Source organism: Trichosurus vulpecula, chromosome 5 (genome assembly GCF_011100635.1).
Source record: "Trichosurus vulpecula isolate mTriVul1 chromosome 5, mTriVul1.pri, whole genome shotgun sequence".
Classification (NCBI taxonomy): Eukaryota; Metazoa; Chordata; class Mammalia; order Diprotodontia; family Phalangeridae; genus Trichosurus; species Trichosurus vulpecula.
In genome coordinates, this window is record NC_050577.1 from 188,981,083 (window position 1) to 188,996,974 (window position 15,892).

The 15,892-nt window shown below is 36.5% G+C and overlaps 1 protein-coding gene across 1 annotated transcript in view; it reads right to left on the minus strand.

Annotated features, from left to right (window-relative positions):
• The window catches only part of DERA (deoxyribose-phosphate aldolase), a 129,542-nt gene that overhangs the window by 66,112 nt on the left and 47,538 nt on the right, over positions 1-15,892 (minus strand). Inside the window, exon 5 of the mRNA XM_036761980.1 lies at positions 14,494-14,628. Coding sequence (XP_036617875.1) covers positions 14,494-14,628 — 135 coding nt within the window. The remainder of the gene's footprint in view (positions 1-14,493; positions 14,629-15,892) is intronic.

A 15,892-nucleotide genomic window follows, 5' to 3' on the forward strand; every position in this document is an offset into this window, starting at 1 on the left:
CTTATCTTCTTACCTTTTTTAAAAAAATTCTGGCCTTTATAATTCTTTGATTTCAGTTCCTATATAATAACCAACCAATAGAATTTATTAGAACAAAGTTTAGCAATTTTTCCTCACATAGTTCCAAAGTATTTTCCGGAATGGTTAAACTGATTCACAGCTCCACAAGCACTGTGTTTTAGTATGCCTGTCTTCCCACAGATCCTCCAACATTAATTTATTTCTCTCTTTGATCACCTTTGGTAATTTAATAGGTATAGGATGAATCCCCAGAATTGCTTTAATTTGCATTTTTAATTTATGGTTATTTGTGATTTGGAACAATCTTTCATCATTAATCAATGCACATTTAAGTGTCTGCTATGTGTCAGGCACTGGGTATACGAAAGACAAAAAACAAGTCTCTTTAGGAGTTTATATTCTACTGAGGTAGAAGGAAGGGGAAGAAAAGTAAATACAAAATATATAGAGAATACAAGGTAATTTTGTCAGGGGCAGAGAAGAGAGCATGGGAGAGATCAGGAAAGGATACACATACAGCTGAGTTTTGAAGGAAATTAGGAATCTTAAGAGGCAGAAGTAAGGAAGGATCATGAGAAAGGCATGTGGGATAGGCTGTGCAAATCACAGAATAAGAAGGTAGAATGTTGTCTCCAGAACTGAAAATATACCAGCAAGGATAAAGCAAGCAGGCCAGTTTGCCAGGAACACAGAGTGTATGAAAGGGAGTGATAAGCTGGGAAAAGTAGGCTCATTGTTGACAGTTTGCAATTCTTCTTTTGAAAATGATTTGTTCACATCATGTCATTGACTTATCAACTAGATTATTGACTAGGTTGATCAATTACTATACCTCATTTAAAATAAGTGATATGTACTCTACCCAGATACTTATCTAGATGAAAACACATCTCAATCAATCAAAGATTTTAGACTAGGTTTGAAAAGTCCTTGAAAAGTCTTGTATAAACTTTAGTGACACTACACAAGAAATATATTCAGAATGGATGAGGAAATTTGGTCATGCCCTATGGGTCATCTAGAAAATACTGAGCCAATTTCTGAACTGAGAAATTTGATGGTAAGTGGAGAGGCAGAAAAAGGCATTCCCACCAAAGCCCTGAGAAAGAACTGCTTGGAGGAGGTGGAGGGAGTGAGAACTTTGGCCTTGGCCTTGGCCTTAGCCTTCTCTCCATGCTTTTGTCAGAGGAAGACCTCCTGAGCTTCAAAGGGTCTGAAGAATTTCAGACTTCCTATGTTACCATCAACACCATAGCAGTGTCCTCAGGATAGCTAACGGAAGTGACTGCCTTGATAGCTAAGGGCAGGGTAGACAAGATGAAGAAAGCAGATTCAAGGTTCTACAAAGAGTCCAGTAGAAAATCTACACAATGTCTAAGGGAAACACCTTGAGATCTCCAGCATAAGGACTTCCTTCCAAAGGCCAAGTTACCACTTCATCACTTGTGCTCTCCAATCCTCAACTCACCATTCCCTGAACTTTTTATGTACTTGTGAGAGAGCACGTCACAGGCTTGTGGACACTGTAGTACCACTACAGTCAATAGCTATTTCTGAAAATTAAGTGTGGCTGGCTAGTTGATATCAACTAATAATCATAGGGGAGAAAGATTTTAGCATTGTCAAGACTCAAAATTGTTTTCAGTAATTAAAAGAGAGAGAATTCAAACAATATCCATCTCTATTATTGCACAGGTAGACCTGCACCTCTAAAGAACAGCATCAGTGTTAAACCTGCACATCTGTACCTTAAACATCTCATAAGGCACTTAACCTGCTGGAGGATTTTTATCTAATAATTAGGATAATTATATCCCAAAAGTAAATCTAGATTAACTCTTCCACTAAAAAGCTATGTGACTTTGGGCAAGTCATTTAATTGCTTTTGACCTCAGTTTCTCTATCGGCAAAGTAAGATAATGATCTCAGGTACTTCTGAGTTCTAAATTGTCAGGCTATGCGTTAATAAGTTAATGATTGGATTTTCAACATTCTAGTGTTTTTTCCAACTTATGTGTTTTTCAAAAAAAAACTTCTGGCCTTTAAAATTCTTTGATTCAAGTTCCTATTTAACAATTAACCAATAGACTTTATTAGATATAGAGAGATGAAAGGAACACCTAAAATATACATTAGTTCACAGTGTGCTTCGATGGATTTATCTACTATATGATTTCATGAGAGACAACATGGCACCCTGGAGAGAGACTTAGTCTTGAAGTCAAGAAGACTCGGACTCAGGCCCTGCCTATGACATCTACACGCATGGGACGGCAGCAAGATGTTTAACCTCTCAGTGTCCCTAGGCAACTCTCCAAGACTATAAGCTTCTGATCAGTTGCTGATCTTATTATTAAGGAGTCTATTCACTGGAAGTTCCCTACCTCAATGAAATCCCAGGTCAGGTTCCCTTTCAAAAAATGATTTTACAAAGACATTCTGACTATATCCAAACAATATATTGAAATGATTCTTTCAAGTCAAGTGGTTAAGCAGGAAGAAAATTTATATTTGTTTCTTATCTGTCAACACCTTCTCATTTAGTCTGTATAATAAACCCAGGGCAAAGGTGAAACCTTTGTAATCCCTTTAAAATTGAGTTGTAACAACTATAGCATATTACCAAAATGACAGGCTACTTTAGCACCAATTCCACAATGACCTATTATAATCTGTTGCAGCAGTAAACAAATTTCAAGGGTGAATAAAATATATGTATATTTTAACAGTCAGATTTGAACTACGGCTTTTAGGAGCACCAAAAAACAAAAAGAGAAATGCATTTACCAAAGTGTATGCACGATATTAATAATTCCACATCCTTAAAAATCTAGACAAATTAATAAGGATGAAACAAAGAATTTCTCTCTTAATTACAGTGAAAGAAACAGCCGGACAGACAGTACTTTCCTAGAATGAATAATGTTTTATGCTAGGAAGTAGGTAAAAGACTACAGGGAAAAACTGTGGATTCACACATGCAAAATACCACTTCACCTAGAATGCATGAAAATTTCATATAAGTTGGCAACTTGATAGGTTTGTGAGTGGTTTCAAGAGGAAAAACTAATACTATGCTGGCCATGTTATACCTTGTAATTCCAACACCTTCTCTTTCCTGCCCCTAACATCTCCTGCTGGTCTAGAGTCTTATTTTCAACGATAATAAATTCATGGAAAGTCTTTTATATTTCAAAATTGTTACTCTATAGCACAAACTCAAAAAACATATACACTCAAATTTGGAGTGATGATAGTAATTATGGCTGTCTTTTCTTCTCCAAGAAGGGAAATGTTCGGAGCAATGGATGGAAGGTATAGGAAGGCAGATTTTTCCTCAGCATAAGAAATTAGTTATCCCAAGGTGGAATGCAATGTTTCGGTAGGTAGTGAGTTCTTCATCACTAGAGAAAGAATTCTTCAATTGAAGAAGTATGTGCTAGAGGCAGGCTTTGGACTAAACAATTTTAGTCTCTTTCAACTTAAGGCTCCAAACTTACCTAAGATTCTGAGTCCCATCTTAGCCATTCACACAGTTCCCAATTTTTTCTACCTATAATTCTGATAACCTGCTCAATCATTGGCACCACAAAAGCATCTGTAATTCATGTTTTTGCTGACCGTTCATTTGTTGAATTCAGTTTCTTTTTCTGTTACTCTCAGCACCTGTCTGATTCATGATTTTCCACCCTTCTCGCTATAAACATCAGCAGCAGCATTTCACAGAATTCTACCAAGTGGTTAAAAAATGGTAAATATAGGTTAGAAAGTGGCTACAACAGGGGAAAAAATCATTTTTTGATGTTCTGAAGCTGTTTCTAAGAATGCGAATTAGGACTCTCTTGCTACTTATTTCAGCAGGAAGCAATATGGTATGGCTAGGGCTGTAGATTGAATGTCAAGAGACAAGGGTTCTACTCCTGCTTTTACCACTAAGTGGCTCTGTAGGAGAGGCAATTTAATTTCCCCAGATCTTACGTTTCCTTATCTATCAAATGAGATTGCTAGAAAGCCTCAAGTTAGGTGAAATTAATTTTGGATCCAGGATGCCCTGAGTTCAAATCCAACTTCAGACACTTTCAAGCTGTGTGACCCCAAGTCACTTAATCTATCTACCTGTTTCCTCAACTGTAAAAAAGGAGTAATATTAATAGCACTTATATCATTGAATTGTGAAGATCAAAAGAGATATGCGTAAAGCACTTAGTATGATGTCTGGCACATAGTAGGTATTTTCCTCTCTCTTCTTTTAAAATTCCCCCAAATTTTGTTGAGAATCCATACAGCTTAAGGGAGAGAGGACTGTTCACATACTTCTGCCCTGAAATCCTGGTCCAAATGACACTTCCTAAGGAACTAGAAATGCTAATGAAAACAACAACGTAGCATGGTTCTGTATGGTACCTACCTCCATCTCGGCCCTCTAAGTTGATTCACACACCCCAACCTGTATTTGAACTTTAGCAGGTTGGTTGGCATTATGTCCCAGAGAAAGCTCTCCTAACTACAACTTACTCCCTCAGAGTGGTAGGGGATTTACATTCCTACAATTAAGTGTACACTGTAGCTCCTAACCCTATACCATATACTTTCCACTTAAGAAATCAATGACAGTCCAGGAGTGAGGAGGACCTGAGTTCAAATCTGGCCTCACACACTTGACACCCTTACTAGCTGTGTGACCTTGGGCAAGTCACTTAATTCCAATTGCCCTGCCTCCTTGCTGCCAAAAAAAAATCAATGAAACTACTTTCTCCACATTTTCCAGAGATCTCTTAATTTGCCAAATCTAATGGCCATTTCTCAGTCCTCATCCTTCTTGATCTCTCTGCAGTCTTTGGCATTGCTGCTCACCAACTTCTCCTTGTGATACTTTCTTCTTTCTAGGCTTTCATGAACTCTTCATGCTCTCTTCTGGTTCTCCTACCTGACTGTTCTTTCTCAGTTTCCTTTGCTGGCCCTTCATCTGGGTCACACACACTAACTGTGGATGTCCCCCAAGGCCCACTTCTCTTTTCCCTTCTATACTATTTCACTTGGTGATCTCACCAGATTCCATAAATTCAATTATTATCTCAATGCAGATAGTTCCCAGATCTATTTGTCCAGACCTATCCTCTCTGCTGACCTCCATCTTTAATTACACGTTCTACAGACATCTTAAAGTCAACATATTCAAAACTGAACTCCCTATCTTTTCCCCCAAAACCTTCTCTCTTCCCAACTTTCCCATTACTGTTGGTGGTACCATTGTCCTTCCAGTTAACCAGACTCAAAACCTAGGTATCATCCTCAATTCCTCACTTTGTTTCAATCCCCATATCCAATCTCTTGCCAAGACTTCTTAATTTTGAGCCGGTAGGTGGTGAAGTGGATAGAGTGCTGGGCCTGGAGTAAGGAAGACTCTGAGAAATGGTGGGAGCAGTTTTGTTTCCACAGGTTAGTGATACCAGATTGGAAGTCAGGTGACTGATTAGAACCAGTTCTAATCAGAGCTATAATCTAGCAGAGACCTGGCTTCTGATCACGTGAAAGGTTACAGGCTTGTACACATGCTTAACGAGCCATTTGAGGAGGGCATGGGTAGTCAGACAGGGGTTACATCTGACCAATGAAGAGTCAGGGGAGAGATTTGAATTGGGAGTCAATAAAAGGACTGGCGTTTGTCTGAGTCCTTGTACTCTCCTGCACTCTGTTCAGGGGATGTACCTGTTTATTCAGAAGGAATAAATGTACAATATAATGAATAAATATAATTTAAACCTTCCCGGCTTCCCAACAAGTATTGTTTATTCCTAAACAGCATGAGTATATGTATAACGAAGACTCATCTTCCTGATTTCAAATCTGGCCTCAGACACTTACTAGCTGTGTCACTCTGGGCAAATCACTTAACCCTGTTTGCCTCAGTTTCCTCATCTGTAAAATGAGCTGGAGAAGGAAATGGCAAACATAACAGTATCTTTCCCAAGAAAATCCCAAATGAGGTCACCAAGAGTTGGCCATGACTAAAAAACAACCAAACAACAACGACTGATTTCACTTTTGTAACAATTCATGCATATGTCTCCTTCTCCCTTCTCATACTGCCACCCCTTCAGTACAGGCCATCATTAACTCATGCCTGGATTACCGTAATAGCTTTCTGGCTGGTCTCTCTACTTCAAGTCTTTCCTCCCTCCAGTCTATCTCCACTTCACTATCAAAGTAATCTTCCTAAAAATACAGGCCTGACCATGCTACATTCCCCACCCCCTCCCCATTCGGTAAGCACCCATGTCCCCCTATCACCTCCAGGGTCAAATATAAAATCTTCTACCTTCGTTTCAAAGCCTTTCACAATTTGATCCTCCCCTATCTCTCCAGTCTTCTTACATCTTATTCCCCGCCTCCCCTGGGCATTCTGCAATGCAGTAACACTGGCCTCCTTGCTGTTTCTACCATAAATACTCCATCTCCTGACTCTGGGCATTTTCACTGGCTGTCCCCTATGCCTGTAATGCTTTCCTTTCTCATCACTGCCTCCCACCTTCTCAGACTTCCTTCAGATCTCTGCTAATATCCTACCTTTTGCAAGAAAGTTTTGCTGATACTTCTTAATGTTAGTATCCTCCCTCTGAGATTATCTCTAATTTATCCTATTTATAACTTGTCTGCATATAGTTGCTTCCATTTCCATTAGACTGTGAGCTCCTTGAAATCACAAACTTTTTACCTTTTGTTGTATCCCCAGTATTTAGCACAGTGTCTGGCACATAGGAGTTCCTTGATTTGCTTGTTGACTTGAACCAAGACAAACTCCATTAACTCTTGGTTGGAAGCAGTTATTTACTAAACAGAAGATACAGGAAAAATAATAATGTAACTTTCTACCCATAAACATGGGATCACAATGTCTGATGGGAGGGCTTGCCGTGCTCTTTTGAGGGCTGTTCACCCACCTGTAATGGTGTATCCACCTGTCATCCAAGAAGCTGTAGCATGCACAGAGGTCACATCTTGGTAAAATCATCTTGTGGACAAGCTAAACCAGCTTGAGGGGAACCCACAGACCTAAAGCCCACTGTTGAGTTACAGGGATATCTATGCCAAACATGTGACAATTTCCCCCAGTGGAATGGGTGGATGAGAGCAATTTGTTCCAATAGCCATGAAAGCTGCTGAAGTAGCCACTGTGGAGTACTTAGAGCTTTGTCAGACATCTAAGATGCCAAGGTCATCCACTGTATCCCAGGTCATTGCCAGTCATCCTGACTTTTGTCTTGCCACTGGACTTTGGTAACTCTGGAAAAGATAGTGAGGCTGATGACTTTGTGCAACTCTGCCTCACTTAAATCTAATTCGCATGCAACTGAAGACATCACCTCATGGCGCCACTGGTCCTCTTCAAAAAGGAAGGACAACCAAAAACTCTTCCACCAATACACATAGTGCCCATGTGGAAGAATGGACATAAACTTACAGAACTACAACAGGAAGGCACAAGCATAAGGAACCTTTTAGGGAACACTGGTACCCAGGGTAACACTCTGAATTAGGGACCTTGATATCCTTTGTATCTTTCATTGTCTATAGACTATTTTTTATACAACAATTCACTGATGATCAGGGCTACCTCTCTACTGGCTACTCTATGATCTGCTCTTCTAAGCTCTGAACTCTCTCAGCTCTCCTGAGCTGTCTCCCTTGTGATCTATCCTACTGGTTGAAAGCAAGGTCACTTCAGTGAGATACCTCATTTCTATCATATGGTGATAGACCAAAATCTTCATTTATGCCAACCAAGCCACAACTAGGCAATAGATATTTGTCCCCTAGTCACTCTAGTAATTAAGGTTTCCCAGATATTAACTTTAAAATCTTTATAGTAGTCATACAAACTAGATCATAGGAAAAAAAAACATCAAAACTATATTTACACCTTCAACCTTCTCTCACTGCTCCACCTAGCTCTCTCAGCACTTGTTTTTGTCCATTTCAATGAGCAAAAGAGTCCACATTTGAAAGATAAACCCCCTTAAAATGGGATAATAGATTTAAAATTGGAAGGAAAACTGAAGGTCCTCTAGTCTTATCCTCTCGTTTTATAAGTGAGCAAACTAAAGCTAAGAGGTCAAGAGTATTCCTTAAGGTTACAATGGTAGTAAGTAAGTAGTAGAAGTATATCAAGGACATAAACTTAGGTCCTCTGACTCCAAATCCAGGGGTGTTTTATTTTAATCTATTTTATCTATTTATTTATTTGGTGATGTTACATCATCAAGGATAATTAGTGGCAGTTCTGGTGCTAGAACTACATCCCTTAAAAGAAAAAAAAAAGGTTTTATTGTCTTTTGTTGTCCTTTCCAGCTACATTTCTCTATCAACACTAAATTAGTATTCCTTTGTAAGAAAGAAAAGCAATTAAGCAAAACAGTAACTAACTGCAGCTGACAGTATATGCAAAATTCCACACTTACAGTACACCTTGACACCCATTTCTCTACCTGGAGGTGAGGTACTTCCTTATCTCTTCTCCAGGGCCTTGAGTGTTCAACTTTGTTTTTAGCATTCCTTTTGTTTACATAATTACAATCATTGTTTATATTGTCCTCTTGCTTAAGTTTTCTCTGTGTCAATCCATTGTTTCTCTGAATGTCTCATTCATTGTTTCCAATAGTATATTCTTCCCATTTCTCACAATTTGCTCAGCCATTCCCCAATCAATGGATATTTGCTTCCAACTTTTGTTTTTCTATCACAAAAAGTACTGATACTAACAATTTGATCTATATGGACCCCTTTTTTCTATTTTTGACCTTTTAAGGAAATATTACCCATAGTGGAAACTCTGTATCAAAATATGTAACTAATTTGGTGACTTTTCTCATATAATTCCAAAGTGGTTTCCAAAACAGCTGGACTAATTTATGGCTTCAACAGTGTATCTCTACGATTCTCTTCCCATGACCCTTTAATTTTGTATATTCAAAATCTCCTATGTTCTTTTTTATGATCACATCTATTGCTTACTTAATTAAGAATTCTCCCTCTAATTATAGCTGTGAAAGGTACCTCCTGCCATTCCCCTCATTTTTTTTATTTGACCATAATTCATGTATCTATTACAAACTTATTGCGGTATTGTGATACATGGTATAACTGCTGGTTTAAACCTATTTTCTGCCAAGCTGCTTTCTAGCATTCCTGAAAGTTTTTGTCAAATATGTAATTCTTTCTCCAGTAATTTATGCTCTTAGAATTAATAAACACTGGGCTGAAGAGTTTAATTGTTTCTGATTTTTGTTTATGCCGTGTCTTCCACACATCTACTTTTCTTTTTTTTCACCATTATAAAAGTTTTAATGATTATTGCTTTAGAATTGAGATGTAGACATGCCACGCTCCCTTTATTCTTTTGTGGTGGTGGTGTTATTCCTCTTGATATTTTAGACATTTTATTGCTCCAAAAGAATTTTGTGATTATAGTGTCTAGTTTTATAGTATGTTATTGTTCAGTCATTTCAGTTACATCCAACTCCTTATGACCTGTTTGGAAGATTTTTGGCAAAGATACTAGAGTGGTTTGTCATTTCCTTCTCTGGCTCTTTTCAGAGATGAGGAAACTGAGGCAAACAGGGTTAAGTGACTTGCCCAGGGTCACACAGCTAGAGTCTGAGGCCAGATTTAAACTCAAGTCTTCCTGACTCCAGGCCCTGGTGTTCTAACCACTGGGTAACCTAGGGGCCCTACCATGAATAAACAAATAAATAAATTCAAGACCACTCAGTCTGCCCCCATTCACAATGACCAAAGGAGCAGGTAGGGTCAACTAAAGCCCTGGCCATTGCCATCTTCTGGTTGTGGGACCTGGCTATAGTGTCTTCCAACCAAGGAGGAACAGGTGGAGAAACCAAGACTTTATCTAACTGCTCTTAGCCTGACCATGTCATTTTTCTACTATTTGTTGTTGTTCAGCTGTTTTAGTCAAATCTGACTCTTTGTGACCCCATTTGGGGTTTTCTTGGCAAAGATACTGGAGTAGTTTGCCATTTCCTTCTCCAAATCACTTTTGTAATTTGGTTGGAATGGCATTAAATGTGCAAATTAATTTTGGTAATCTGGTAATTATCCTTATATTGGCATGACCAAACCATGGGCAATAACTAAACTATCCCACTATTAGTTTTTCTTCACTTATTTTTATATAAAAAGCATTTTATAAATGTAATTTTTTGAGTCTAGGGTGTCTTTGGTAGACTAAATCCCAGATATTTTTGAAATGGGATTTTATTTTCTGTCTTTCCCCCAGAGTTTATTATTACTACATATGGAAATGCTGACATTGTGGATTTATTTTTTGTCTTTCTACATTTACCAAAGCAATTAATCACCACAAATAGTTTCTTTGCTACCTCTCTGAAGTTTTCTAAGTTAACCGTCACATGATGCCATTTAAGTAACATTTTATTTCCTCTTTGCCAAAAATGGATCTTTAAAATTCTTTATCTTATTGTATCGCTAAAATTTCAATCATAGGAATTCATCAAATAATAATGGGGAAAGGAGACATCTTTGTTCTTGGGAAAGTTTTTAGTACTTCTCCTCAACAAATAATGTTACCTTTGATTTTCAAGTTATACTCTTTATCACATTAAAAATGGCCTTTCTAGTCTTATGTTTTTTGGGATAAATAAGTGCTATATTTTTGACAATATTTATATTCATGTAATTACATGTTTTTACTATGATTAATTATACTGTTTTTCTAACACTGAACTACTTTTATTGCTGATATAAATACAACTCAGTCATAATGAATAATAATATTGATATCTACTTATAGTCTTTTAACTAGGTTTTATGTCAAAGTTTTATACCATCTGTACATTAGAGAAATTCATCTAGAGTTCTCATTTTCTGCTTTATTCTTCCCTGGTTTAGCTATTAAGACTATATCTGTCTCATTAAAAGAGTTGGGTAGAGTGATTTCTTTATTGATCATTCAGAATGCCACAGATTGTAATTACTTTTTGAAAATTTTATAGAATTCTTTTTAAATCTATTTAGACCAGAAATCCTCCTCCCCCGCTTCTGATGCCTTACCTTGGTAGCTTATTTATGGTTTGTTCAATTTCATTTTTGACACAGAATTAAGACTATTATTTCTTGCTTTTTTAGGCATTTTATATCTCTCTATATATTATCATCCATTTGTTTTATGCCAGTTTTACTTCCCAAATAACTGTAGCAGTTTATAGACACTGTTTCTAGTTCCTCTCTGTTCACTATGAATATTATATTTGTTTCAATTCAGCAATTTGCTTTTCTACTCAAAAACAATCAGGTTAGCTAAAGGTTTGTTTTAGTCCTTTTTATAAAACAGCTTTTAGATTTATCATTTCTGTATGTTTTTTTTCTTCATTTTATCTTTTTCTTCCCTAGTCTGAAAACTTTACTCTTGTCAAAATTTTGTGCTTAACTTAATGCTTTTCTAAATGCAGGCTCAGTCCCTTAACCCACTTTTAAAAAACACTTTTGTCAGGATATATTTTCAGGGGGAATTTATCTTCTGAAGACTGCTTTAGTTGTATCACAAAAATTTTTGTACATTACCTCATTGTGATCCCTCTCTTTTACATAGTTATTGTTTCTATGATTTGTTCTTTACTCGCTTGTCATTCAGGTGGTTGTTACTTAGTCTCTATTTAGGTATGAATCTTTTTGGTTTTGTTCCCTGTATTAATTATTATGTTTAATTGTATTATGTTCTATAAAGAATGTATTTAATATTTCCCCCTTTATAACTATGAATAATTCCTCTGTTCCATTTTTACAATGGTATCATGGAGTACGGAGTACTGGGAAATGTGTATTTTTTTAGTGCTTTCATTCAGAAGACACCATGAGTCTTCCAAATCTAACTTTTTAGCTTCTTCTACTATATAGTTCCTTTTTTGTTTATCTTTCAGGTAGATTTATCCAGCTTTAAAATAACATTAAAATCTCCTATAATCATTAGCTATTCCCTTATGAATGTAAATGTTATATCCTTTGGTGCACACATTTAATAATAATAGTGCATCCTTTTCTCTTGCTTTAAAGCATAATGTAGCTTCTCTATTTATCTCTTCTGACAATACAAATTTTAATTTTATTGCCTTGCCTGATAGCATGATCACAAATCCTGCTTTTTTTAGAATACCAAGTAATGCTAAATTTTATTAAAATTCCTCATTCTGTGCCTTTTTTCCCTTAATTTTTAACATGTAGCTAATTGTTGGATTCTGTTTCGAATGCATTCTGACATCTGTCTATTAGGGAATCCATTCACATTTAGGATTGTAATTGTCAGGTTTGAATGTTTTTATTGATTCATTTTTCCTCTTTTAAGTAACTACTTATACCCCATAATTAGTTTTGTTTACACTAATTTGAACTGAGTCACTTCAAGGCCTCCTCTCCTTTCCTACTTCTTCCTCCCCCCCACCTCCCACTCACCTACTTTATCACAAGTTTCCTGAGTTTATTAAATTGATAGTGTCTTTATTTCCTCCTCACCTTTGACCCGTCCTTCTCCCTGCCTAGAGAAGTATATGGTTCCAAAGTCCTCCCCACTCATGCAGTCTTTTGACTTGAATAACATTTTTTATCACACTCTTTTCTAATTAGCATCTATTTACTATGTCCTCAATTCTATGCCTAAGTTACTCTTACTGATAATTCTCCTATTCAAATACTAAACACTTAAACATTCCTTCCCTATTCACTAGTGTTCTTTCTGCTACAATGCAACATCCCTCAGACAATTTTAAGTGTTCAGGGTTTTTCTACTGTACCATGATTCCTCTAATATTTCAGGAAAATACAGCATGTATATATTTCCTGCCCCTCAGACTGCTTTGAGTAGAGATAAAAAATATCTGATATCAAGGTAGCCTTCATCTTGCAACGGCATGGCTGACCAGATTTCTTTTTGTTTTCATTTGTGGCTGAGTTGACTGATAGGACTTTAGGACACCTAAAAGTTATTCAGAAATGGTCAAAGTATCTAGATTTGAGCTAAATTTCCTTGGTTCTCAAAGCATCAGAGAGGTTTAAAGGCGATATATGACGCTCTCTCTTAATCAAACAAGGGATGGAGGTGATCACAAAGGTGAAAAAAAGATAATTTGTATTATAAGAAATTGTAAAACTTTTGCATGAATAAAATCTATGAAGCTAGGATGAGAAAAGAATGGACAATGGGGTGGGGGGGGATCTTTGTAGCAAATATATTAGATCACTATCCAAGGATGTCAACAAACAGTTCCTGAAAGAACTACAAACTTAACTAAATGAAAAATTGCTTCAAATCACTATTAACGAAAGAAATGAAAATCAAATAACTATATGCTTTCATCTCACACTCAGAGAAGTGGAAAATGTGACAAAAGGTGGAATAATCAACAATGCTGCAGAAAGAAAACTCCACTGCTGTGAAGCTATGAATTGGTCCAACCAATTCCAAAGTGATTTGGAAAGGAAATACAAAAATGCCTAAAACATCCATACCCCGGACCCAAGGAGGCCAAAGACAGAGACAAAGGTCCTATATACAACAAAATATTTTTGTACGGTATTTGTAGTAGCAAAGAATGTCAAACAAAATAGATTTCCACTAAATGAGAAAGTGGCTAAACAAAATGTTGTAAATGAATCTTTTTCATGATAATAATGAACATGAAGAATTCAGAGAAACATGGGAACACATATGAATTAATGCAGAACCAAAAACAGAACCAAAATTGTGTGATTATAATGACCAAGAAGGTTGACTATGGAAAAGTTTGAAAAATGCACCTCTTTCCTTTCTTTGTACAGATGAGGGATGACAAATGTGAAATGTCGCATAGTCAGTCAGCAAGCAATCATTCAAACTCAGTTGACATATTAGTTGATTTTGCGCACTTTTGTAACCCTTTCTTTTTTTAAAAAATACTGTTTATTACAAGTAATGGTTCTCTGGATAGAGGCAGGGAAGGGATATACAGGGTGTGCCAAAAGTTGTAGTATAATTTTAAGCTTTAAGTTATTAAAGCTTAAAACTGAACTAAGAATTTTAGGGGAAAATATTGCCCTATAAACATACATTCATTTTTTAAAAATACCACACTCTAATGTAACACATGGGAGCAAGGGTCTGTCTTTAAGCATAAAATAGTGGTGATCATTTAAAACACCTATATCTTAGATACAATTTTTTAAAATATATTCACATACTTGGCAAAATTTAATTTTTACAACTCGATGAGGTAGGCAAAAATTATTATCCCCACTTTAATGATGAGGAAACTGACAGAGAAGAGTCCATTGATTTGCACTAAGTGGCAGAGATAAGGATAAAACCTAGAAATTTCCATTATTGGTCCTGTGAATTGCCATTCACTAGAAAACTCAATTAAGTCAAAGGGGCAAATTTGTGACTCAACTTAAGCAGGCATGAATACATACCTTCCCATTGACCTGTGAGCACCAGAGATCTATTAATTACCACATCAATTTCTTCAGCACCATCTTCGACAGCCAATCTGATCTCATCCAATCGAGTTTTCAAATGTGTCTGCCCAGCTGGAAAGCCAGTAGCCACTATTAAAGGGGAAAACAAACAAACAAACAAAAAAGTTAACAGATCTACCTCCTCACAAAGAAATTATACAACTATAAGTGGCAGAAGAAAACCTATGCTTCTAGAACATAGCCAAATCATCATCCTAGGGATATAATTCTTCAAAATTTCATATTCATATAGTCCCTAAAGTAAATGTGAAAGGGAAAAAAATCTTCTTAGACATCTTATTGATTCTTAACATCTCTTGAAAAACCTAAAATTTTACTACAATATACAAAGAAGTTCTAACCAAAGTGGTGAACAATTTTCATGGCAAAAATGTGTTGCTTATCTTTTTTTGAGTAATTATTGCAATTCATGGTCAATAATTTGGGCTCATATGCTGGGTCAAGTTGACCAACCTTACATGACTATATTTCCTCTTCTCACCTCTTCAACTTGCTCTTTAAGAAATGCTGTTGCCATTTCTGCCACTAATAATCACAGCAGCCTGCCAAGCAGATACAAGATGCAGAGGAGAAAGAAATTATGCAGGAAAAAAAATGAATCACACACTGACTCAAAATTGTGGAGGAGTAGGAAATAAAAAAGGGGACTATGTGAATAAATGCAGCTATGTGGGAAGATACAAAGTACCTCTAATGTATACATCAAAAAGGCGTGTTACAAAAATGCAGAGAACATGTAAAAATTCAAATCAGTTGGGGGGAGCGGAGAGGAAATCTGGGGTTTTCTGTGCATTTTTACTTCTGTTATTTACTTTTCCTGTTATTTCCACTACTTTCAAAGCTAATTCATGGTGTTTACTTCAAAGCATTAAATAACTTTGGTTTGCTGCCTTAGAGCAAAGTGTGCTTTTTCCATGAAGAAAGAAAAGAATTTCTCAATAGGAAGCTTATTTCTCACCCTGCACCAGATTCTAAGGAAGTTGAGCTGAATGAAGAGCTCTGTGTCAGGCTTCCAAGAAACTCAGCTCCACAAGGGTATATGACAAAAAGAGAAATGGGCCCGTAAGTTGCAGGGTGCCTTGGGACCCCTCAAGGAAAAAGCAGTACTATATAAACATTGTAAATTACTCATATTGTAACAACATCTCACAGAATGTAGGACTATAGGCTCAAATGGAGTCTAGCATCATATAGAATTCCAACTTGACTATAACTTGGACTTGCCTTTCAATTACACATTAGGCTGATACACATCTTCAAGATTTTTTCAATTTTGTATGAAATAATGCCATCTAAGAAATACAGCCCACATAACAAATATTATGTCATACTG